Raw genomic sequence first — 25,084 nt, forward strand, 5'->3', positions numbered from 1 at the left:
TTCTTGAACTACAGAAAGAAGATTTATAGCAAACTGATAACCTTACCTCATTAATATGCTTGTATGTTTTGATCAAGTCAACAGAAAGTTTTCTCAAGGGGGCAGTTGCTGGATCACGGAAGGTTTGGGGCATCCGCCTCTGTAACATGACAATATCAGGCATCACCTTAAATGACAGAAAAGACTAGCACTTTAACTATACTGCACCGGTATAAACTCCCTCTCCTGTAACTTGTATGTATCTATTTTTAAAAAAAAGAAGATAGCTCCATTAGAAGATTACATATTTTCTTTCAAAATTATCACTTTCATCTGGATTCCAATGAAGATACCATGGGAACTGGTGAATTAAATTAGAAGACAATATGCCCAGTTCCCCAACATTAAACAGTAGGATAACAGGCATGCCCCCAATCCAGGAGAGACACAGGATGCTGCCCAAAACGGCTTCTCCAACATAACTAACAGCAAAATTTCTTCTGAATATATCCCTAAAACCTGGACTGGTTCACATCAGGCAAGCAGAGACATACCCAGCCACTGCAGGCAACTTTCAACTTCCTAACATTGGATATGAAGAACAAGCTAGCACCAAGAAGGTTGCAGCATAGCTTTATTGCCTCCAACACTTTGGTGCTACAACACCACTCCCTATGTTCTGAAACATATTGGCCCCTTATGAAACAAAGCTGAAATCTGTACTCACTTGCTTAATACAAGGGAAACATGTCATCCATGGTCAGTGACATCCCCACCCTACCTTCTCCATCCCCATTCCTGTTTTCTCTGCTTTATTATTCTTCAGAGCACCTGTCACCACCCGACACTCTGTATATTCACTCGTTCAGTTGTTTCATTTTTTATTCCCACCTTCCACTACAATGCAAACTTGACCAGGGAGGGTACTCCCCTGTTCACTGTTATATTTCCTTGACTAAAACAGTGTTTGGCATGTAGTAGGAGCTCAATAAATATTTGTTGTATAAACAAATGAAGGCACAATGTTGATATCACTACATATGAGTAGCAAGTTCAAGCTTGCTACATCTTAAAGCTAATGAAAATTTCTTTGAAAACTTCATTTCAACAATACTCCACTAACCCCTCACCCCCAATATAAAACTATGTCTCTCTCATCATCCAGTAGGCAGTTAGGTATTCAACAGTGAGCTTCCTGTTAGACTGCCTGTGTTGCAGTAATGACAGAGCACATGTAGAAGCGTCCTGTATACACATATCTGCAAGTGCTAACTAACATGTTAATGACTTTGGACTGATATGTGAGGTTCACTCTGCCGCACCAAATGTTATATTTCAGTACATGGGTCCCCAATGGGCTCCCTACAATCAAAGGTTCCTCAAAACCAATAAATTACATGAAGGTACTTGAGTCATTACCAATCTCGTGTTTCTGACTTCCTCTTAGACATCGATATCACTAAAATTTACTACACCAGAAAGTTCCTGTTCAATTTGAGGGGGAAGAGAGATGGTAAACTAATTCTACCAAGGCCACACACTCTTGGTATAATTACTAACCTAACCCTCATCAACAAATAAGAAAGGAGGAGGGTTGTAATATAACAGGAGACAACAAGAAAGAGACATCAACCATGTGGTCTGAAAAGATGGAGTACTGTAGCACTTATCTAATTGCACTATCTCTTAAACTAATATTAAAATGACTTTTCACAGCATGAAGACTGAAATACTAAGAAATTGCTATCCTAGTGGTAAATTCACTGAGACACTGGATCAAGTTAATAATATTTCTTCTCATAATCCTTTCCTTCGTAAAGTTCCAAGTACATTCTAGGGAAGAGAAAACCTCAGTGATCATAACTATTTGTCTGAAGACAGATGAAATTAATAAATTAACAAAAAAATCTGAATTACTTAGTATTTCCCAAATATAAATACTTTTTATTTTTCTAAATATAAACAGTAATAGGGCTAAATTCATAGGATACTATTCTTTTACTATTCCTTCAGACTTAATGAAGAGAAAATATTAGTAATACGCATGTCAATTCCTTTTGTGTGACTACACACTATAAGCATTTAAGGTAACAAAAGAGGTTCCCCTTAGCATGTTTTCTCTTTTTCCCCAAACTCCACCATTGCTTTCATGCAGGTAATTTACTCAACTAGCCCTTTCTTGGATTGGTGGAGCACAGCTTCAATGTGAAGTTTTATAAAATCTGCCATCAGCGAAGTGTTTCATTCCTACCATAAGATGATAGAAAGTATAACTTTTGGTAGAACCAACTGAATAACCTAATAAAATAATAATAGCAGCAAGTATTTACTGAACATTATGTTTCTAGCATTCATAGTTTTTTACATGTCACTCATGAAATCCTCTCCACCATCTCATGAGATACAAACCTCTTCTACACCATCTTACAAATGAGAAATCTGAGAACCAAAACATTAACTAACATGACCAAAATTTCTACAGGCAGCGAAGAATAGAGCTAAGATGAGAACTGAGGCAGTATCACACCAAATTCCATGCTCTTAACCATAACACCTAACCCAGAGCTTCTTACCACTTTTAGGCCTCTATTCTAACCTCCTGATTGAGTCAACTTTAAGGCTATTTGATTGAGTCAACTTTAAGGCTATTTGCTGGGCAATGAAGCATGCATAACAAATACCAATAAAATAAGCATATTGTTTATTAAAATGAATTACGTACAAATCCATGAATGTGTTTTGTAACTTAACCATTTATAATTCCATGTATTGCAAACATCTGGAAAAAGAATCTGTAACTACATCTCTCCAGGACTAATTATTCACTCAAAATAACAAAATCACACAAGAAGACAATTTTAAATGTATAGTGCATACATGAAATTGGACATGATGTGACTTTGAGTAACATCATCAAATTTCTGTACCCAATATGAGTGTGTACTATATGCTCGACACATCTCAAAATACTGCTAACCTTTTCCACAATTGTTAAAACTGCCAACAAGACCAAATCAGCTAATTCTCAGTATCTAACTCTTCCTACATACTTCTGGCAAAAGAAATTCCTATTTCAGGAGCACCATGATTTATAAAACAGATGAATTCTGTTTCCCCATAAACGTCCTTTAAAGTGTACTTCAGTGCTTCAGATAAGTGTAATGCACAGAGTAGGTAATACACAGAGTAGGAAAGAATAAAATAATTTCTACAAAGAAAATCGTACCCCCTTTGCTGACTTTCATTGTGATGTCATACAAGTTAATTAAATTTCCTGTTTTTCAACATTATGCTGCCATAAGCACAGATTCAGAACTGGAAAATAACTTTTCCAAATACCCGTATATGAATCTATACTAAGGCTCAAGGTCTGCCCTAAGCACTTGATGCTTTCCTCCACTTACAGAGCTGACAGAGTTCAGAGGAGTGAGAAGCACACCAACTGGCAAGTGGCTATCTCCACCTCCACTACATCCTCACTGCAAACAGCAGAGTTGATGAGATAGCCCCCGGCCGGCAGACTCTGGGAGAAAGGGCCATACCCCCAATACTCACATCTTTTTCCTTTTCTCTTCACATTGATCACAGAATGAAAGAAGAACAGTAGTCTATACCTCCTGTTTACATCAGTTAAAAGAGATAAAAGAACCTACTTTTTTTTTTCTGAAAAGATCTCACAGTATAAGGCTCCACGACTTAATTTCTAAAATTATTTTCTAGTTTAATAATACCTACATTATTTATATTAGCCCACGTATTTTCATATACAACAAAAAATTAGTATCATTATATTCTGCCTTTCTTGCTATTTTGACAGATACTGATAAAGTTGACCTGCATATATGTAACACATATCCAAAGGACTGATATTGTTTAAGAACAGTCCAAACATGAATCCTATTTTTTTCACATTTATTATTACTACATTTCTCTCATTTCCTAAATTTATGATTTTGAACAAGACTGTTTTTAAACTTGTACCAAACTCAATACCCATATAAGAAAGATTAACTACCAGAAATAAAATGTTTTAAATTAGTTTATTTAAATTTACTTATACAATAAGCTTTATGTAAAAGATACTGATAAGATGATTAACAAGAAATAATAGAAATCAAATAATGAAATTACAGAGGTTTAGAACTCTGGGGGTAGGGACAAGGTTTCCATTTTTCATGTAAGGAACAGATATGAAGGGTCCATATGACTTGATTCAAGTCCTTCAACCAGATCTTGAGCCCAGCCCTGGCACCCATGATTTGTAGGCCAATCCAAATCAGTAGTCTCAGTGCTTCATATTTCAATTATAAGAAAGATGTTATCTTCTCATACGACTGCCCTCTTAGGTTTAGAAAATCCTGGGTTTTGGCAGGAAGACTTGGCTGAATATTATTACTTAAAAGATAATCATTTGACATCACGTGAATCTTTTATAATATTTTACAGTTTAAATGGGAAATATTAAATGAAATTTCTCATTAATTTATAATGATCCACAGGAAAAAAAATATTTTATCTAAAATAGGCAAAATTTTGCCAAATTACCTACTAAAATAATATAATCATAAAAACAACTTTAAAAAGACTGGATTTTTTCCTAGCCCTTCATAGATGCAAGGCATTAGAATTCAAAGAACTCTGTATCTGAAAGAGAACTGCACTAGCTTGAACCCCGAGTCACTGCTTACATACTTGGAGAAGCCACAAATACACATAAAAATAGCTCCTCCCAAACAGGCTTTTGAAGAAGTGGGAAAATGAATCCAAATGTATGTTGTTTCCTAAAAATACAGTGCAAATGCATCATTATGCTATTATTTATTGGATGTCCAGAAGATTTTCTTCTGGTATGCAAATAATATTTCCCAAACTTACTGAACATTCTGACTGTTTCAAATCTCAAACACAAAACTAAATTCCTCATTAATTCACCTCATAAAACAAATTCCAAGATTCCTCTTACCATAATTCACTTTATTATAACTTTGAAGCACTTTATAAATAAAATGTCAGCTAAGTAGCAGTAAAATTTTACTACAACTCATACAAGGGTGCCACTAATAAAGATGTTTACTCAGCTGTAGCCAATTTCTCATTAAAACCATGTATTATTGAATTACAGAAAAGAGAATTCTTTCATACAAATTATCCAGTATGAGAAATGCTTCTTATTTTTCTAAGTTTTTGACTATCAACTGACATATTAAAAGACCTAAATAGAACAGTGGCAAACCAAATTTATAAGTATATCAAAGGACAGTCATTTTTAGCATTCCTCACAACCCCAATATCAGTGGTAAAAAAAACTTTACCTTACAATTATATCTTACTAAGAAAAATTTCCCCTAACCATTTAGTAGGTGCAGTTTATTCAGAAAGATATTAAAAATTCATACATGTATACACACACAAATGTATATGCACATATGTATATATAAAGAGATTTTTAGCATGTATTCTCTTTACACCATCCATCTATGGAAAACTGCTGAATCTCTGGTCTGAATACTAGAATGAATCCCAAGGTGGTTAATTTACATACATTTTCTTTTGAATTTTAAGTAGCTTTTGTATTTATTTTTACCAATGTATACTAAAGTTGTTTTAACTACATAAAATCTATAAGCTTACAGCTCTATAAGTGTACTGTAATAGAACCTGACCTGTTTTTCCTATAATTTATATTTTTCTACTTAATCAAGCTTTTCACAAAAATAACTTTTTCTTTAAGTTCCTTCATTTAACTAATATTTTTTAAAAATAACCACTTCCCTCTCTACTCCAGAAAGGGAGAATGCGGTCATGTTTGTATCTGCTGCTTTTTTCAAAAAGCAATACAAAAAATAGACTTTTTAATGCAAACGTTTTTTAGCACGTTTTGCCAATCCAGAATTCCATGTAACATATAATACTGTAAACTATCAAAGCATTATTGCCTATTTAATATTCCAAAATTTGAAGAAGAAACTGCCATTCCCACAATCATTCTGATACATCATCAACTTACCTGATTAGTTAAAGGTTGCTGAATCTGGTCAGAATAGGATAAGGCAGAAACCTGTTGGTCACTTATGTTTGGCTGGCGACGGTCACTGTACTGATGTGAATGGGGCATCTGTCCAGCCATCTGAAGGCCAGCAGCATGGAATGAAAATGACGGTGCAAGCCGAACAGATGAAGGTTTGCATGCTGAAGTCTCTCCTCCTACGAGAAGATAATATGCAACTATTAAAGTATTCATATCAAGGTATTTTTTGTATCAATGGATATTCTTTAAATAAGGGCTTTATGAGATTCAAAAATAATAAAAACTTTTATAACTACAAACAGGAATATGTCAACATAACAGTTGTATGTTAAGTCATATAATACATACGGCAATTAAAATGAGTATTTTTAAATCTGTATAAGAGAAAATCTTAAGTAAACCATTTTATAAACCAACAGGAATAACCTTTAATATCCTTATTTTCACATATAAAATTTTCCTTCAGTTGAAAACCACAATATAAGATAAATAATCTTTGAATTCTTGAGAGTGGCCTCTCCAGTGACAAAGACCCTACTTCTAGTAGGTGTGTGAGATGATGATTCACCCACCTTCCAGTTCTATCACAAACAATAATCTGGTTCCTAAAACTAGGCAAATGCCTTGTGCTAATAAGGCTCTCCACTGACTTGGATAACCAAAGGTTGAGTATAAAATGCACGATAACAAATTCACAGGACACTGGATTTTTCCTGGACCCATCCAGCACAGCAGTCAATATGTCTCAAGATAACCCCCTATTATAATACTCTCTTGCCCTGAAAAGCTCACCACAAGAAAAAATGGTTAATAACTACCCCTCTGGTAGGTTAGGACTGTGATCATATATCCACAGTTGAAACAGAAATGAACCTTGTCGATAAAAGGAACTGGTAGCTAACAAAAGTTCATTCTTCCTCTAAAAAAAGAAGGAAAAAAAAAAGCCTTTCTTCTTAAATTCAACCAAATTTATAATTGCAAACTGAAGCCAAACAGGGAAGCTTAAAATCTTGGTCAACAAACTGCAGTTCCAGAGTTCTTAACAGTTCTTCTCCTGCATGAACAGTTTACCATCACCATATTGTATGCATTCTAGTCAATACCAGGATGCTTTTTTTCTAAACTCTACTACTTTCAAGGCATACAAAAGTTGGCTCAATGGTGAAGAGCACGGACTTGGCACTAGGCACCAGGGTTTGAAATCCAGCTCCACCATTTAGCAGTTGTGCGGCCTTGCACACTTAATTTCCTCAACCTTACATCTAATTTCCTCATTTTAAAAACAGGATGTTGGGCGGGCCTCTGTGGCTCAGCAGGCAGAGTTCTCGCCTGCCATGCCAGAGACAGGTTTGATTCCCAGTGTCTGCCCACGCCAAAAAAATAAATAAATGAATTTTTTAAAAAACAGGATGCTAATAAATTACGTCAAAAGGCTATTTGGAAGGTTAAGTGCTTTGATACATGTAAAGTACTTAGACCAGCTCTGGCAATTAATAAATGGCTCACAGTAAATGATGATGGTTTTAGGGCCCATTCTTACAGCACATACAATCTCTACCTGAATGTTCCATAGACTTCTCAAACTGAAGTAAACAAAGCTCAATTCCCTCACTAGATATGCTCTGCTTTTTAACCACAGCAAATGACAGTTTACTACCCAGTCATCCAAATAAAAAAATCTGGGAGTCATCTTAAGAGTTCTTTTCCCCCATGGTCCACACCATGTGCAAACACTGGTCTAATCTTACAAATTCACCTCGCATAGAAAACTGAAATACAGCTTCTTCTTTTCATCTTCTTTGCCACTTTCTTTGTTTGGATTACTAAAATAGTTTCCTAACACGTTTCAGTATTTACTCTGTCTCTTGGCAAGTCTCTTTATCTTCTTCTAGAAGGTGACTAGTGACCGTTCCAAAATGCAAATTTCAAGTCTCCACACCCCTACTTAACCCTGAATATCACCTGCCCTTAGCACTGTCTTTACACCAGAGCTTCTGTCTCCCCCCATTATAGCATGAAGTCCTTAACTGACTCATACTGTGTGATTAATAAAAATCTACTGAGTAAATAAAAGGACAGTATACCTATAATGATAGTTGGGCATGACGTTTTTAAAACACTACATTACTCACACTGAAAAACAAGGTGAGTCAATTTATTGCATGAAGTGACTTTTTTTCAGTTAAAAAATAAACTTCTAGGAATTTGGCCTAAGGAGGTAATCGATGATGTGCATTAAAATGTTTTAAAAAGTCTACCCAGGTATTGTTTTGATAAAATACTGGAAATCTAAATATCAAAGCATGGAGACAAGGGGACTTTACATCTGTACGTCAAAAACACAAAAATCTGGGAAGGAAGATAAATATAAATATATACGAAAAGAACTGAGATCTTTAAAATATAGGGAGTTCTTATAAATGAACATTAAAAATACTAAGGTCCTGAATGGCAAATTATTTAACCATTCTGAACCTTAGTTTCTCATCTACGAAGCAGAGATAATAATATACTAATACCTTAGGGGTGTTATGAGGTTAAAAGGAGATACCACAAGTAGGTAATTAAAATGGAATCTGGCACATGAGTGCTTTTTAAAGGTTAACTTTTGTTTCTATTATCAATGTAACGTTATATACCCTGTTGAAACTTACCATCGATATAATGATGATATATTTAAAAGTACAAAAATCATTAGAATATACCTTAAAGAATTATCATAAAATGGACAACCTGTGTGTCAACGAAAAAAAAGAGCAGCATCCCAGAAACCACTCATACCATTCTATTATCCCTCCCAATCAATATCTGTTCACTCCACAAAACTTACTATCCTGACCTCCAAACCCAGACTAGGTTTTTTTAACTTTAAAAAATGGTATTGTTCGCTTAATGTTATACCTATATGCTGTAGCTTTTCTCATTATTGTTTTATGGCATTGTATTATGTGATCATATGATGATTTATTTATCCATTCGACTTTTAACAAACATTTGGATATTTCCAGTTTAGGGCTATTATGAACATTAGAAAGATTCTTTCTTTCTTTTGGGGGAGGGGGTAGTTTGGGAGGGGAGTGGGTGGTTGTTTTGTTTTGTTTGTTTGTTGGCACAGGCAGGCACTGGGAATCAAACCCGAATCTCTAGCATGGAAGGTGAGAATTCTGCCACTGAGCCACTGTTACACGCCCTAGGAAGATTCTTGAAATATGTCTTTAGACATACACATACCCATAAGTACTGTTCTGTTGTTTTTCCAATTTTTAAAAAAATCAATGTTTCTACTAGCAGTATATGAAAATTTCCGCTGCTTCACTCCTTTGCTAACTGTCTCTGTAATTTGTAATTTTAGCCATTATATAGTAGTCTGTGGTAGGACTCCATTGTGATTTTAATTTCATTTTCCTGGTGATTATGAGTACTTTTTCACTTATTTATTGACTTCATAACATCTATTTCTGTGAAGTGCCCAGATGGGCTGCTTGTCCATGTTTCCCACTGAATTGAAAGTCTTTTTCTTTCAAATTTTCTAAGAGCTCTTTACATTATTCTAGATATGAAACATTACTGGTTATTTTGTGGCATGCCATGTGATGCTCTTAATGACGTTCTGTCATGAATAGGAGTTCTTATTAGTTTTGTTCTTTATCAGTTTTGTCTTTAGGATCAATGCTTTTAGTGTCTAAGAAATCATTCCTTATACCAAAGTCAAAAATAAATTCCCTATTTTCTTCTAGAAATGGGTTTTACATTTAGAGGGCAAATCATTTGGATTCGATTCTGTGTACGGTGTGAGGTAAGAATCAAGTTTCATTTTTCTTCCAAACAAACATCGAATCAATGCAAAACCAATTAATAAAAAGATAAACTTTTGTCACTGTTCTGAAATTACAATATGCATATCAAGTACCCTCGTGCTTGGGTCTGGTTTTGGACTCTCTATTCCATTCTACTGAATAAAAATTTTCTTACTTTTTATATTTTCGTACAAAATACAGACACTGTTTAAGTTATTATACCTTTCAAAGTTTTAATATCTAGTGGACAATCTTGTTCTGTTTCAAGAATGTTTTGGCTATTCTTAGCCCTTTACATACATTTTAGAATCAGCTCATTAAATTCAGCAAAATTAAATTTTAAAAAACCCATGTTGGGATTTGGGTTGAAACTGCATTGTCTCTAAAGAGCAGTGCATCCTATAGAACTTTTGATGCAATAATGGAATTGTTTATCTGCAGTCTAGTAACAAAGGTACTAACCACATGTGACTCCTGAGCACTTGAAATGTGGCTATAATGTGACTGGAACTATTACAGAAGAACTGATTCTTAAAATGTATTTAATTTCAATTAACCTAAAAATTTAATTTTAACAGCCACATGTGGTTACCATGCTAGCACAGCTATAGAGCGATTGGGGTGAACCTGAAACCTTCATAACATTAATATTTCAAATGCATGAACACAGCACAGCCCTCCATTTATTTAGGCTTCTTTAATCCCTCACAATGTTAAGTTTTTTAGGTAGAGGGCTTAGTATCTATCACTAAATTTACTATGAAGTATTTGATATCTGACACTAATATAACGTGTTTTTTTTTAATTCCATTTTCCGTTTATTGCTAGAATAAAGAAATAATCAGATTTCTCCATCTAGCCACTTGGCTAAACTACACATATTGGTCCCAATAATTTATCTTTGTATTTTTCTGATTCTTCTATATACACAATCATGTCCAGTGTAAATAAGTTTTATTTTTTCCTTTCCAATTCTCATACTTTCTCTTTCCCTTGATTTTGTGGGACCTCCAGTATCATGTTGATGAGAAGAGGTGTTACAAGCAACAGTCTTATTCCCAATCCCAGAAAGCAAGCTTCAATATCTTACCAGTATTGCAGTGCTGTAGGTTTCGGGTAGATACTACTGTCAGATTAAGTTCCCTTCCATTTCTTGTTTGGTAAATGCTTTTCCTCACAAGTGGATGCTGAATTTTATTAAATCTCTTTCCTGCATCTATTGAAATGACATGGCTTTTTTGACTTATTCCGTTAATGTGGTCAATGACAATGACTGATTTTTGAAGAGTAAAACAACTTGGCATTTATAGGATAAAAGTTGGTCACGATTATTCTTTCACGGTAGATTCACTGGTGAGACTATTTGGGTTTAGAGTTTTCTTTATGAGAAGGTTTTCGTTTAAAAACTACCTTTCTTTAATGGACATGATGCTATTCAGACTTTCTATTTCTTGATGTCTCAGTTGAGATAAGTTCTATTTTTCTACTAGTATGTCTACTTCACCTAAATTTCAAATGCACTGACATCAAGTTCTTCATAATATCCTCTCACGGGTTTTTCAATGTTGATAGGATTATAGCGTTTTCTCCCTCACCTCAACATTTGTTACCAAAGTCGTCGTATTTGTGTTCAATCTCATGAAAAGTTCATCAATTTTATTAAGTCTCTTCGAAGAACCAACTTGTGGCTTTGTTGATCCTCTCTTATATGTGTGTTCTCTATTTTTGCTCTCATCTTGTTTAATCAGTTACCAAGAGAGGTATATTAAAAATCTCCCATCGTATTTGTGAATGTGCTATTTCTTCTTCTAAGTTATATTATTGAATTACACAAATTTAGAGTTGCTATATGTTCCTGACCAAGAAAACCCTTTTATCATTATAAACCACCCACTCTTTATTTTCAGTAATGTTTTTTGGCCTTAAAACATAAAGCTCACTAAGCTTTCTCTTAATCATTCTTTGCATGGGAGGTCTTTTCTCCTTTTACTTTCAACCTTTCTGTTTCCTTATATTTTAGGTTCTTCTCTTGAAGACAGTATGTACTTAGGTTTTATTTATGTACAAAGGCGAACAACCTTTGTATTTGTTCTAACCATTTTATGATTCTTTCTTGTCTTCTGCTGAGTCATTTTTTTTTACTTCTTCATCTCCCCTAAAACATATATACTATCTCATTATTTCCCAAGTTACCTTACAGTTAATATAGATACATCCTTAACTCATCAAAATCTAATAAAATGCATTACTCCATTCATAATTTATATACTATTGTTGATCTGTATTTTAATTCTTCCTTTAATATTTACAGTTTTTTCACAAGATATTACTGTTTTATACTGTTAATAATCATTTATTTTTACCCACATATTTACTTTTAGTTGATCTACATTTCTTCATGCATCTCCAACCTCTAATCTGTGACCTAAAGAAAACAATCCTTAGTATTTCCTCAAGTGCAAATCTGCTGGCAAAAATTCTCTCAGTTTTTGTCTCAATAGGTCTCTATTTCTTCATCTTTCTTAGAACATTTTTCCCCCTATTATTTATTTTTATTCCATATATCTTACTCGTCTGTTGATGAGGTAGATAAAAGGAATATCAGACACAAGGTTTTCATGATCATGTAGTTACACTGTGAAAGCTATATCATTATACAATCATCTTCAAGAAACATGGCTACTAGAACACAGCTCTACATTTTCAGGCAGTTCCCTCCAGCCTCTCCACTACATCTTGACTAACAAGGTGATATCTATTTAATGTAAGAGTAACCGATAACCTCTCGACTGTTTGGAATCTCTCAGCCACTGATACTTCATTTTGTCTCATTTCGCTATTCCCCCTTTTGGTCGAGAAGGCCTTCTCAATCCCTTGATGCAGAGTCTCAGCTCATTCTAGGGGTTTTCTCAAGCCCTGATGCTGAGTCTCAGTTCATTCTAGGACTTCTGCCCCACGTTGCCAGGAAGGTCCACAACCCTGGGAGTCATGTCCCACGTAGACAGGGGGTGGGCAGTGAGTTTGCTTGTTGTGTTGGCTGGAGAGAAGCCACATCTGAGCAACAAAAGAGGTTCTCTTCGGGGTGACTCTTAGGCCTAATTTTAAGTAGGCTTGACCTATCCTTTGTGGGGTTAAGTTTCATATGAACAAACCCCAACACTGGGGGCTCAGCCTATAGCTTTGGTTGTCTGCACTGCTTGTGTGAATATCAAAAATTCAACTTGGGGAAGTTGAATTTTCCCCCTTTCTTACCATTCCCTGAAGGGGACTTTGCAAATACTTTTTTATTCACTGTTCAAATCACTCTGGGATTTATTGGGGCATCACTCTGGACAAACCAACAAAATCTCACGCCCTACTCAAAGTTCCATATACTTATGGTGTTCAATTACGCTGTTTACATAAATTATATTAGGAAATGCACTAGTCAAAATATAAATTTTGTACCAAATAAAAATTTTTTGTTTTAGTTTCACAAATAAGTTAAAATTTTAAAATATTACCATCTATTTTCAACACCCTGCAGTAATGACATTCCTTCGTTTTCCTCATGCAAAAACATTTTTTAATTTGTACATTTATTCACCATCATTATATACTCTAGGCATTCCTAGATTATACCACCTCAGCCTTTATTGTCTTTCTTTCTGATTTCATTTATGCCCCAAGCCCTCCTCCCTCTATCACTCTCACATTCAGCTTCATTCAGTGTTTTAACATATTTGTATTACAGTTAGGCAGTATTGTGCTATCCATTTCTGAGTTTTTACAATCGGTCCTGTTGCACAATCTGTATCCCTTCAGCTCCAATTATCCAATAACTTACCCTATTTCTAGCTCCTGACAGTCTCAGTTACCAACTGAAATTCTCCAAGTTTATTCACTAATGTCAGTACCTATCAGTGAGACCATACAATATTTGTCCTTTTGTTTCTGGCTAATCTCACTCAGCATGAAGTCCTTAAGGTCTATATCCATGTTGTTACATACTTCATAACTTAATTCAGTTTTACAGCTGTATAATATTCCATCGTATGTATATATCACAGGTTGTTTAGCCACTCGTCTGTTGAAGGACATTTTGGCTGTTTCCATCTCTTCGCAATTGTAAATGATGCTGCTATAAATATTGGTGTATAAATGTCCATTTGTGTCCTTGCCTTCATGTTCTCTGAGTAGATGCCTAACAATGGTATTGCCGGGTAACATGGCAATTCTATATTTTGAGGAACCGCCAATCTGCCTTCCACAGCGGTTGTACCATTTGACATTCCCACCAACAGTGGATTAGTGTGCCTCTTTCTCCATATTCTCTCCAGCACTTGTCGTTTTTTGTTTTATTGATAATGGTCATTCTGGTGGGTGTGAGATGATATCTCATTGTGGTTTTGATTTGCATTTCTCTACTAGCCAGGGAAGTTGAGCATCTTTCCATGTGCCTTTTGGTCATTTGTTATTTCCTCTTCTGAGAAGTGTCTGTTCAAGTCATTTGCCCATTTTGTAATTGGGTTGTCTTTTTGTTGTTGAGTTGAACAATCTCTTTATAAATTCTGGATACTAGACCTTTATTAACTATATCATTTCCAAATATTGTCTCCCATTATGTAGGCTGTCTTTTTACTTTCTTGACGAAGTTCTTTGATGAGCAAATGTCTTTAATTTTGAGGAGCTCTCATTTATTTATTTATTTCTTCAATGCTCTTGCTTTGGGTGTAAGGTCTAGGAAACTGCCTCCTAGTATAAGATTTAAAAGATATTGCCCTACAATTTCTTCTAACAGTTTTATGATGTTAGATCTAATGTTTAGGTCTTTGATCCATTTCAAGTTATTTCTTCTATAGGGTGTGAGATATGGGTCCTCTTTCATTCTTCTGCATATGGATATCTAGTTCTCTAGGCACCATTTATTGAAGAGACTCATCTTTCCCAGGTGAGCTGGCTTGACTGCTTTATCAAAGATCAAGTGTCCATAGATGAGAGGGTCTATATCTGAACACTCTGTTCTATTCTATTGGTTAGCATATCTATCTTTATGCCAGTACCATGCTGTTTTGACCACTGTAGCTTCATAATACGCCTTAAAGTCAGGTAGCATGAGACTTTCGGCTTCATTTTCTTTCCTCAGGATACTCTTAGCCATTCGGGGTACCCTGTCCTTCCAGATAAATTTGGTTATTGGTTTTTCTATTTCTGAAAAGTAAGTTTTGGGGGTTTTAATTGGTATTGCATTGAATCTGTAAATCAATTTAGGTAGAACTGAGATCCTAACTATATTTAGTCTTCCAATCCATGAACACGGTATGCCCTTCCATCTATTTAGGTCTTCTTGGAACATATTTTTGCTAGATTTAAAATTTTATAGATTAACCATCATTTCGAAGTTGTGATTCCATTATCTTCTGGCTTCCACTGTATTTCCAGGTGTTCAGATTTGTTCCCTAAAGAGTCTCTTTTTCTCTGGCTGCATATTAAAATATATTCATTAAATTTCTTAACTTCAGTTTTGTATTTTTTGTTGTAGAAGCACCCCAGTTCTCACCAAGATTTTCAATCTGGTCTTTTATGTCCTAAAACATATAAGACATATTTATTTTTAAGGTTTTTTTATGATAATTTCATTAATTAGGCCTTTTATAATTCTTTTTCTATTGTCTCTCATGTTTTTTTTTTACTACATTGTTTCCTTCTATGTCTAATTGTATTTCATTAAATGACAAATATGGTGTAAGAAAAAATTATTTATAAAGGTAATTTGAGCCCTAAAGTGATATTATCTTTCTCCAAAGAGGACCTGTGTTTAAAGCCAGTAGTTTGGGATCACCCATGGATTAAGCAATCCATGATCGCCTTAAACCACTCAGAGAGGATAACCTTAAACCACTCAGAAAGCAGATTATTCAAAGGTGGGTTTCAATCCCTATGAAGCAGATCTGTTTCCAGTACTTGTCCTTAGGCCCTTAGCAGTCCCCAAAAAAATCACTGGGAGGTAAATGAATGGCACATTCCTTGACAGGCCCTGACATACAATTTTTATATTCATGGTTTCATCAGCTGGAAAGCTGTGTTCATCTTCCTAGTCGTCCAGGTACTTCTTCAAGAATTAGTAGGCATTCTTCAAGGGAAAAGTTGTCCAAATGCCAGGCTCACCCCTCTGAACTTTTTATTAACTTTTCCTATTGTTCTCAGTGAGGATTGGTATAAATTACACAGCCCATTATGTAAGCCCAGCTCCTTTAAGACTTTTTTTTTTACAGAAAAAATATATGCATATAAAAAGTAAATATATTTGCAGGTCACACAGCAAAGTGTTAATGATGATTACCTTTGGATGGTGAAATCAAGAGTGGAAAGATTTTTTCTCCTTTGATTTTTCTACTGTTTCCTATATTTTCTAAGTGTAGAATTTTGGGTTTTGAGAATTAAATAACTCTAAAATCCTAGCTATATGGCCCACCTTAATGGCACCTATCCCATGATATGTTCCCTAACTTATCTCGATCACCAGGAATTTTTCCTTCCTTGTGCTATATGTTGTAACTGTATTCGAGCTGTATCATTCAAGAGACACATATATGGATACTCAGGTTTGGGCAAATTGTAAAGGGTCCTAGATTGTAAGCTCTTACACCTGTCACATATATTCAGGAGGTGTAACTGTTATTTCTAAATTCTGAGATACTGAGCTGTTTGTATATAATCTGGTCATTCCCAGAAACTTCAGGTATTTATGTGACACCTGAGTCTCTGAAGCTATGAAAGTCAGCACCATTCCATACAGGAACTGTTTAAAAGTTGAAAAAAGTGATCAGACTTCAACTACAGATATGAATGAAGCTGATATGCACAGGACTAAGGTAAATGAGAAAACAGGGTAAAGGATGATATCGTCTGTATTTTAAAACTTCAACTTCTGAGGATCCAAGATGGCATCTTAGTAAGGTACATGTGTCTTAGTTCCTCCGACTCCAAATCAACTAATAGGTGAACAGAAACAGTACAGAACAGCTCCCGGGGCTACAGCAGGGAATGGACACACAGCGTAACCAAGTCTGGGCTGGCTAGTCTGACTGCGAAACTCGGCTGCAGTGAGTGAGATCCCCGAGCGGCGGGCGATTTTCCGAGCAGCCGCAGATGCGGCGGTCCGAGCTAATCCCTCCCTCCTTCCCGGGCTGGCTGAGAGACTCGGAGAGACAAGCTTCCCACCCAAGGCGGCTGGCGCCACACATTTGCGGGCGGCTTCGAGTCTCGGCTTCGAGTCCACGACTACAAGTCTCGGATCAGAGGGCTATCCAAAGTCTGGGCTGGCAAGTCTGACTGCGAGACTTGGCTGCGGCGAGACCCCCGAGCGGCCGCAGTTGCGGCGGTCCGAGCTAATCCCTCCCTCCTTCCCGGGCCGGCTGAGAGTATCGGAGAAGCAAGTTTCCCAAGCCGAGGCAGGCGGTGCCCTTCTTTTGCGGGCGGCTTCGAGTCTCGGCTTTGAGTCCGCGGCTACGAGTCTCGGATCAGAGGGCTATCGAAAGTCTGGGCTGGCTAGACTGACTGCGAGACTCGGCTGCAGTGAGACCCCCGAGCGGCGTGCGATTTCCCGATCAGCGGCAGCTGCGGTGGTCCGAGCTACTCCCTCCGCCCTTTCCGGGCCGGCTGAGAGTATTGGAGAAGCAAGTTTCCCAAGCCGAGGCAGGTGGCACCCCTCTTTTGCGGGCGGCTTCGAGTCTCTGCTTCGAGTCCGCGGATACGAGTCTCAGATAGGAGGGCTATCCAAGCCGCGGAAGCCCCCCCCCCCCACGGGAGGCTTCCTGGTCCGGTGGGGAATCCCCCAGGCCCGCTGCGGCCCGCAACCAGCCACAGGGTCCCCTCAAGCGACGGCAGCTGACACCCCCACCACGCGCGGCCCCTGAACCAATGGAGAGAATTGGATCCTAAATCCCCAGGCCACAGAGATCGGTGATTGGGGGAGACCCATTCCAAACACTTGAGACAAACGTGTGTCACGTGCGCCACGTACTGGGCAAGATAAGAAAAACAGATCCCAGAGATTTCACAGAAAACTCTTACAACCTTGCTGGGTCAAACACCCAGAGAAATCTGAATAAATGCCCAGACGCCAGCAGCAGAAGATAACTGTCCACGCTCAAAAGATTGAGAATATGGCCCAGTCAAAGGAACAAACCAATAGCTCAAATGAGATACAAGAGCTGAGACAACTAATCCTGAATATACGAACAGAAATGGAAAACCTCTTCAAAAATGAAATCGATAAATTGAGGGAGGACATGAAGAGGACATGGGCTGAACATAAAGAAGAAATAGAAAAATTGAAAAAACAAATCACAGAACTTATGGAAGTGAAGGATAAAGGAGCAAACATAGAAAAAATAATGGATAGCTACAATGATAGATTTAAAGAGACAGAAGACAGAATTAGTGATTTGGAGGATGGAACATCTGAATTCCAAAAAGAAACAGAAACTATAGGGAAAAGAATGGAAAAATTTGAACAGGGTATCAGGGAACTCAAGGACAATATGAACCGCACAAATATACGTGTTGTGGGTGTCCCAGAAGGAGAAGAGAAGGGAAAAGGAGGAGAAAAACTAATGGAAGAAATTATCACTGAAAATTTCCCAACTCTTATGAAAGACCTAAAATTACAGATCCAAGAAGTGCAGCGCACCCCAAAGAGATTAGACCCAAATAGGCGTTCTCCAAGACACTTACTAGTTAGAATGTCAGAGGTCAAAGACAAAGAGAGGATCTTGAAAGCAGCAAGAGAAAAACAATCCATCACATACAAGGGAAACCCAATAAGACTATGTGTAGATTTCTCAGCAGAAACCATGGAAGCTAGAAGACAGTGGGATGATATATTTAAAATACTAAAAGAGAAAAACTGCCAACCAAGACTCCTATATCCAGCAAAATGATCCTTCAAAAATGAGGGAGAAATTAAAACATTCTCAGACAAAAAGTCACTGAAAGAATTTGTGACCAAGAGACCAGCTCTGCAAGAAATACTAAAGGGAGCACTAGAGTCAGATACAAAAAGACAGAAGAGAGAGATATGGAAAAGAGTGTAGAAAGAAGAAAAATCAGATATGATATATATAATACAAAAGGCAAAATGTTAGAGGAAAATATTATCCAAACAGTAATAACACTAAATGTCAATGGACTGAATTCCCCAATCAAAAGACATAGATTGGCAGAATGGATTAAAAAACAGGATCCTTCTATATGCTGTCTACAGGAAACATATCTTAGACCCAAAGATAAACATAGGTTGAAAGTGAAAGGTTGGGAAAAGATATTTCATGCAAATAACAACCAGAAAAGAGCAGGAGTGGCTATACTAATATCCAATAAATTAGACTTCAAATGTAAAACAGTTAAAAGAGACAAAGAAGGACACTATATACTAATAAAAGGAACAATTAAACAAGAAGACATAACAATCATAAATATTTACGCACCGAACCAGAATGCCCCAAAATACGTTAGGAATACACTGCAAACACTGAAAAGGAAAATAGACTCATATACTATAATAGTTGGAGACTTCAACTCACCACTCTCATCAAGGGACAGAGCATCTAGACAGAAGATCAACAAAGAAATAGAGAATCTGAATATCACAATAAATGAACTAGACTTAATAGACATTTATAAGACATTACATCCCACAACAGCAGGATACACCTTTTTCTCAAGTGCTCATGGATCATTCTCAAAAATAGACCATATGCTGGGTCACAAAGCAAGTCTTAACAAATTTAAAAAGATTGAAATCTTACACAACACTTTCTCGGACCATAAAGGAATGATGTTGGAAATCAATAATAGGCAGAGTGCCAGAAAATTCACAAATACGTGGAGGCTCAACAACACACTCCTAAACAACGAGTGGGTCAAAGAAGAAATTGCTAGAGAAATTAGCAAATACCTCGAGGCGAATGAAAATGAAAACACAACATATCAAAACTTATGGGACGCAGCAAAGGCAGTGCTAAGAGGGAAATTTATTGCTCTAAATGCCTATATCAGAAAAGAAGAAAAGGCAAAAATTCAGGAATTAACTATCCATTTGGAAGAACTGGAGAAAGAACAGCAAGCTAACCCCAAAGCAAGCAAAAGGAAAGAAATAACAAAGATTAGAGCACAAATAAATGAAATTGAAAACATGAAAACAATAGAGAAAATCAATAAGGCCAGAAGTTGGTTCTATGAGAAAATCAATAAGATTGATGGGCCCTTAGCAAGATTGACAAAAAGAAGAAGAGAGAGGATGCAAATAAAAAAGATCAAAAATGGAAGAGGAGACATAACTACTGACCTCACAGAAATAAAGGAGGTAATAACAGGATACTATGAACAACTTTACGCTAATAAATACAACAATTTAGAGGAAATGGACGGGTTCCTGGAAAGACATGAACAACCAACTTTGACTCAAGAAGACATAGATGACCTCAACAAACCAATCACAAGTAAAGAAATTGAAGCAGTCATTCAAAAGCTTCCTAAAAAGAAAAGTCCAGGACCAGACGGCTTCACATGTGAATTCTATCAAACATTCCAGAAAGAATTAGTACCAACTCTCCTCAAACTCTTCAAAAAAATCGAAGTGGAGGGAAAACTACCTAATTCATTCTATGACGCCAACATTACCCTCATACCAAAACCAGGAAAAGATATTACAAGAAAAGAAAACTACAGGCCGATCTCTCTAATGAATATAGATGCAAAAATCCTCAATAAAATTCTAGCAAATCGTATCCAACAACACATTAAAAGAATTATTCATCATGACCAAGTAGGATTCATCCCAGGTATGCAAGGATGGTTCAACATAAGAAAATCAATTAATGGAATACACCATATCAACAAATTAAAGCAGAAAAATCACATGATCATCTCAATTGATGCAGAGAAGGCATTTGACAAGATTCAACATCCTTTCCTGTTGAAAACACTTCAAAAGATAGGAATACAAGGGAACTTCCTTAAAATGATAGAGGGAATATATGAAAAACCCACAGCTAATATCATCCTTAATGGGGAAAAATTGAAAACGTTCCCCCTAAGATCAGGAACAAGACAAGGATGTCCACTATCACCACTATTATTCAACATTGTGTTGGAGGTTCTAGCCAGAGCAATTAGACAAGAAAAAGAAATACAAGGCATCAAAATTGGAAAGGAAGAAGTAAAACTATCACTGTTTGCAGACGATATGATACTATACGTCGAAAACCTGGAAAAATCCACAACAAAACTACTAGAGCTAATAAATGAGTACAGCAAAGTAGCAGGTTACAAGACCAACATTCAAAAATCTGTAGCATTTCTATACACTAGCAACGAACAAGCGGAGGGGGAAATCAAGAAACGAATCCCATTTACAATTGCAACTAAAAGAATAAAATACCTAGGAATAAATTTAACTAAAGAGACAAAAGACCTATACAAAGAAAACTACAAAAAACTGCTAAAAGAAATCACAGAAGACCTAAACAGATGGAAGGGCATACCGTGTTCATGGATTGGAAGACTAAATATAGTTAAGATGTCAATCCTACCTAAATTGATTTACAGATTCAATGCAATACCAATCAAAATCCCAACAACTTATTTTTCAGAAATAGAAAAACCAATAAGCAAATTTATCTGGAAGGGCAGGGTGCCCCGAATTGCTAAAAACATCTTGAGGAAAAAAAACGAAGCTGGAGATCTTGCGCTGCCAGACTTTAAGGCATATTATGAAGCCACAGTGGTCAAAACAGCATGGTATTGGCATAAAGATAGATATATCGACCAATGGAATCGAATAGAGTGCTCAGATATAGACCCTCTCATCTATGGACATTTGATCTTTAATAAGGCAGTCAAGCCAACTCACCTGGGACAGAACAGTCTCTTCAATAAATGGTGCCTAGAGAACTGGATATCCATATGCAAAAGAATGAAAGAAGACCCATATCTCACACCCTACACAAAAGTTAACTCAAAATGGATCAAAGATCTAAACATTAGGTCTAAGACCATAGAACAGTTAGAGGAAAATGTAGGGAGATATCTTATGAATCTTACAATTGGAGGCGGTTTTATGGACCTTATACCTAAAGCAAGAGCACTGAAGAAGGAAATAAATAAATGGGAACTCCTCAAAATTAAACACTTTTGTGCATCAAAGAACTTCATCAAGAAAGTAGAAAGACAGCCTACACAATGGGAATCAATATTTGGAAACGACATATCAGATAAAGGTCTAGTATCCAGAATTTATAATGAGATTGTTCAAGTCAACAACAAAAAGATAGCCAACCCAATTACAAAATGGGAAAAAGACTTGAATAGACACCTCTCAGAGGAGGAAATACAAATGGCCAAAAGACACATGAAGAGATGCTCAATGTCCCTGGCCATTAGAGAAATGCAAATCAAAACCACAATGAGATATCATCTCACACCCACCAGAATGGCCATTATCAACAAAACAGAAAATGACAAGTGCTGGAGAGGATGCGGTGAAAGAGGCACACTTATCCACTGTTGGTGGGAATGTCAGATGGTGCAACCACTGTGGAAAGCAGTTTGGCGGTTCCTCAAAAAGCTGAATATAGAACTGCCATACGACCCAGCAATACCATTGCTGGGTATCTACTCAAAGGACTTAAGGGCAAAGACACAAACGGACATTTGCACACCAATGTTTATAGCAGCGTTATTTACAATTGCAAAGAGATGGAAACAGCCAAAATGTCCATCAACAGACGAGTGGCTAAACAAACTGTGGTATATACATACGATGGAATATTATGCAACGTTAAGGCAGGATAAACTTATGAAGCATGTCATAACATGGATGGACCTAGAGAACATTATGCTGAGTGAGTCTAGCCAAAAGCTAAAAGACAAATACTGTATGGTCCCAATGATGTGAATCGACACTCGAGAATAAACTTGGAATATGTCATTGGTAACAGAGCTCAGCAGGAGTTAGAAACAGGGTAAGATAATGGGTAATTGGAGCTGATGGAATACAGACGGTGCAATAGGACTAGATACAAAAACTCAAAAATGGACAGCACAATAATACCTAATTGTAAAGTAATCATGTTAAAATACTGAACGAAGCTGCATCCGAGCTATAGGGTTTTGTTTTGTTTTGTTTTGTTTGTTTTGTTCTTATTATTATTACTTTTATTTTTTTTCTCTATATTAACATTCTATATCTTTTTCTGTTATACTGCTAGTTCTTCTAAACCGATGCAAATGTACTAAGAAACGATGATCATGCATCTATGTGATGATGTTAAGAATTACTGATTGCATATGTAGAATGGTATGATGCCTAAAAAAAAAAAAAATGGTCAGCACAATACTGCCTAATTGTAATGTAATTATGTTGGAACGCTGAATGAAGCTGCATCTGATCTATAGTTTTTTTTTTTGTTTTTTTTTTCTCTTATATATTTTTGTACTTTTTATTTTTATTTGTGTTTTCTCTCTGTGTTATCACTTTATTTCTTTTTCTGTAGTCGTGCTATTTCTTTCTCTAAATCGATGCATATGTACTGAGAAATGATGACCATACACCTATGTGATGATATTAAGAATTACTGATTGCATATGTAGAATGGATTGATTTCTAATGTTGTGTTAGTTAATTTTTTTAATTAATAAAAAAAAAAACTTCAACTTCTGTGTGAAGCCAAAGGGAGAGATGCTTATTTGGTGCACAATTTGTATTTTGGGTAGCACATTACCTAATTTAATTTGTATGGTCCATCTACTTGAACACCATAAGTACATGGAATCTAGAATAGGCATGAGATCTTGCTGATTTGTCTAGGTCAGTGTGATACTCCAACATATCCCAGAGTAATCTGGACAGTGAATAAAAAAGTATCTGCAAATCTGGGAGACTGGGGAGAGAGAAAATATTCAACTTCCCCTTTTGAAGAGTTTCTGATATTCTCACAAGCAGTAAAGACAACCGAATCAAAAGGTTGAACCCCTGATCTTGGGGTTCACCCTATGAAACTTTTTCCTGCAAAAGACAGGTATGTCTACTTATAATTATGCCTAAAAGTCACCCCAGAGAGCCTCTTTTGTTGCTCAGATATGGCCTGTCAAAGTCAACTCAGCAAGTGAACTCACTGCCCTCCCCTCCATATGAGATACAACTCCCAGGGGTATAAATCTTCCTAGCAATGTGAAGACAAGACTCCCAGGATGAGCCCGAACATGGCATCGTGGAATTAAGAAAGCCTTCCTGACCAAAAGGGAGAAGAGAGAAATGAACAAAAAGTGTCAGTAGCTGAGAGATTTCAAACAGAGTTCAGAGGTTATCCTGGAGGTTATTCTTATGTACTATACGGCTATCCCTTTTAGTTTATCACAGTGTACTAGAGTGGCTAGAGGGAAGTACCTGAAACTGTTGAGCTGTGTGCCAGTAGCCTTGATTCTTCACGATGATTATATGATGATATAACTTTTACAATGTGACTGTGTGATAGTGAAAACCTTGTGTCTGATGCTCCTTTTATCCAGGGCATGGACAGATGAGTAAAAAAATATATGGATTACGGAGTAGTAATTGTTATTTTTGGATTTTGAGAGGCTGTGTTATATATGCATAACCTGGTATTTAGAGATAAGAATAAGCCAACCAGGTAGGGATTTAAAAAATTCAGAATACAGGAATAAAGAAAACATCTATATTTTAGAACTTCACCTACTCTCAGAGACCAAATGAAGAAAGGTTTGTTTTGTCTAGAACCTAAATTTTCTGTAGCACAGAACGTAACTCAACCTGTCTGGACAGATCATTTAAACAATCCAAACACAGGGAGCCCAGAATAAGAATGAGAGCCCTTAATGCTGCATAGCTTAATGTAATGCCTGGGTACATCCCAGAAAATATTAAGCAGTTAATCAAAAAGTACTGGCAAAGTATCTCAAAGGATTGGATAAAAAATATGATATTATTGAACTTTACCACTGGGGAAACCCCGGATACTGTCCCCAACATTAGGGACACCTAAATCAACAGCCAAGCCCTTGATCTTGAGGCTTGCTCTTATGAAACTTATGTAGGTACTGAAGAAGCTTAGCCTACCTATAGGTATGCCTAAGAGTCACGTCTGGAGAACCTCTTTTGTTGCTCACATGTGGCCTCTCTATATATACATAAACTCAACTCTGGAAGTGAAACCATTGCCCTCTCCCCTAACCGGGACATGACATCCTGGGGGAAAGTCTCCCTGGAGGCAAGGGA

The 25,084-nt window shown here is 36.5% G+C and overlaps 1 protein-coding gene across 3 annotated transcripts in view; it reads right to left on the bottom strand.

The window, feature by feature from the left end:
- Positions 1-25,084, bottom strand: part of DYRK1A (dual specificity tyrosine phosphorylation regulated kinase 1A) — a 200,351-nt gene that overhangs the window by 39,515 nt on the left and 135,752 nt on the right. For 2 of the 3 annotated variants that reach the window (XM_077119083.1, XM_077119085.1), the window contains 2 exons: positions 5,987-6,183; positions 47-166 (listed from right to left, as the gene is read on the bottom strand). In XM_077119083.1, the coding sequence (XP_076975198.1) occupies positions 47-166; positions 5,987-6,183 (317 nt within the window). The remainder of the gene's footprint in view (positions 1-46; positions 167-5,986; positions 6,184-25,084) is intronic. The other variant, XM_077119084.1, reaches the window with a different exon arrangement.

This window comes from Tamandua tetradactyla, chromosome 10 (assembly GCF_023851605.1).
Source record: "Tamandua tetradactyla isolate mTamTet1 chromosome 10, mTamTet1.pri, whole genome shotgun sequence".
Lineage (NCBI taxonomy): Eukaryota > Metazoa > Chordata > Mammalia > Pilosa > Myrmecophagidae > Tamandua > Tamandua tetradactyla.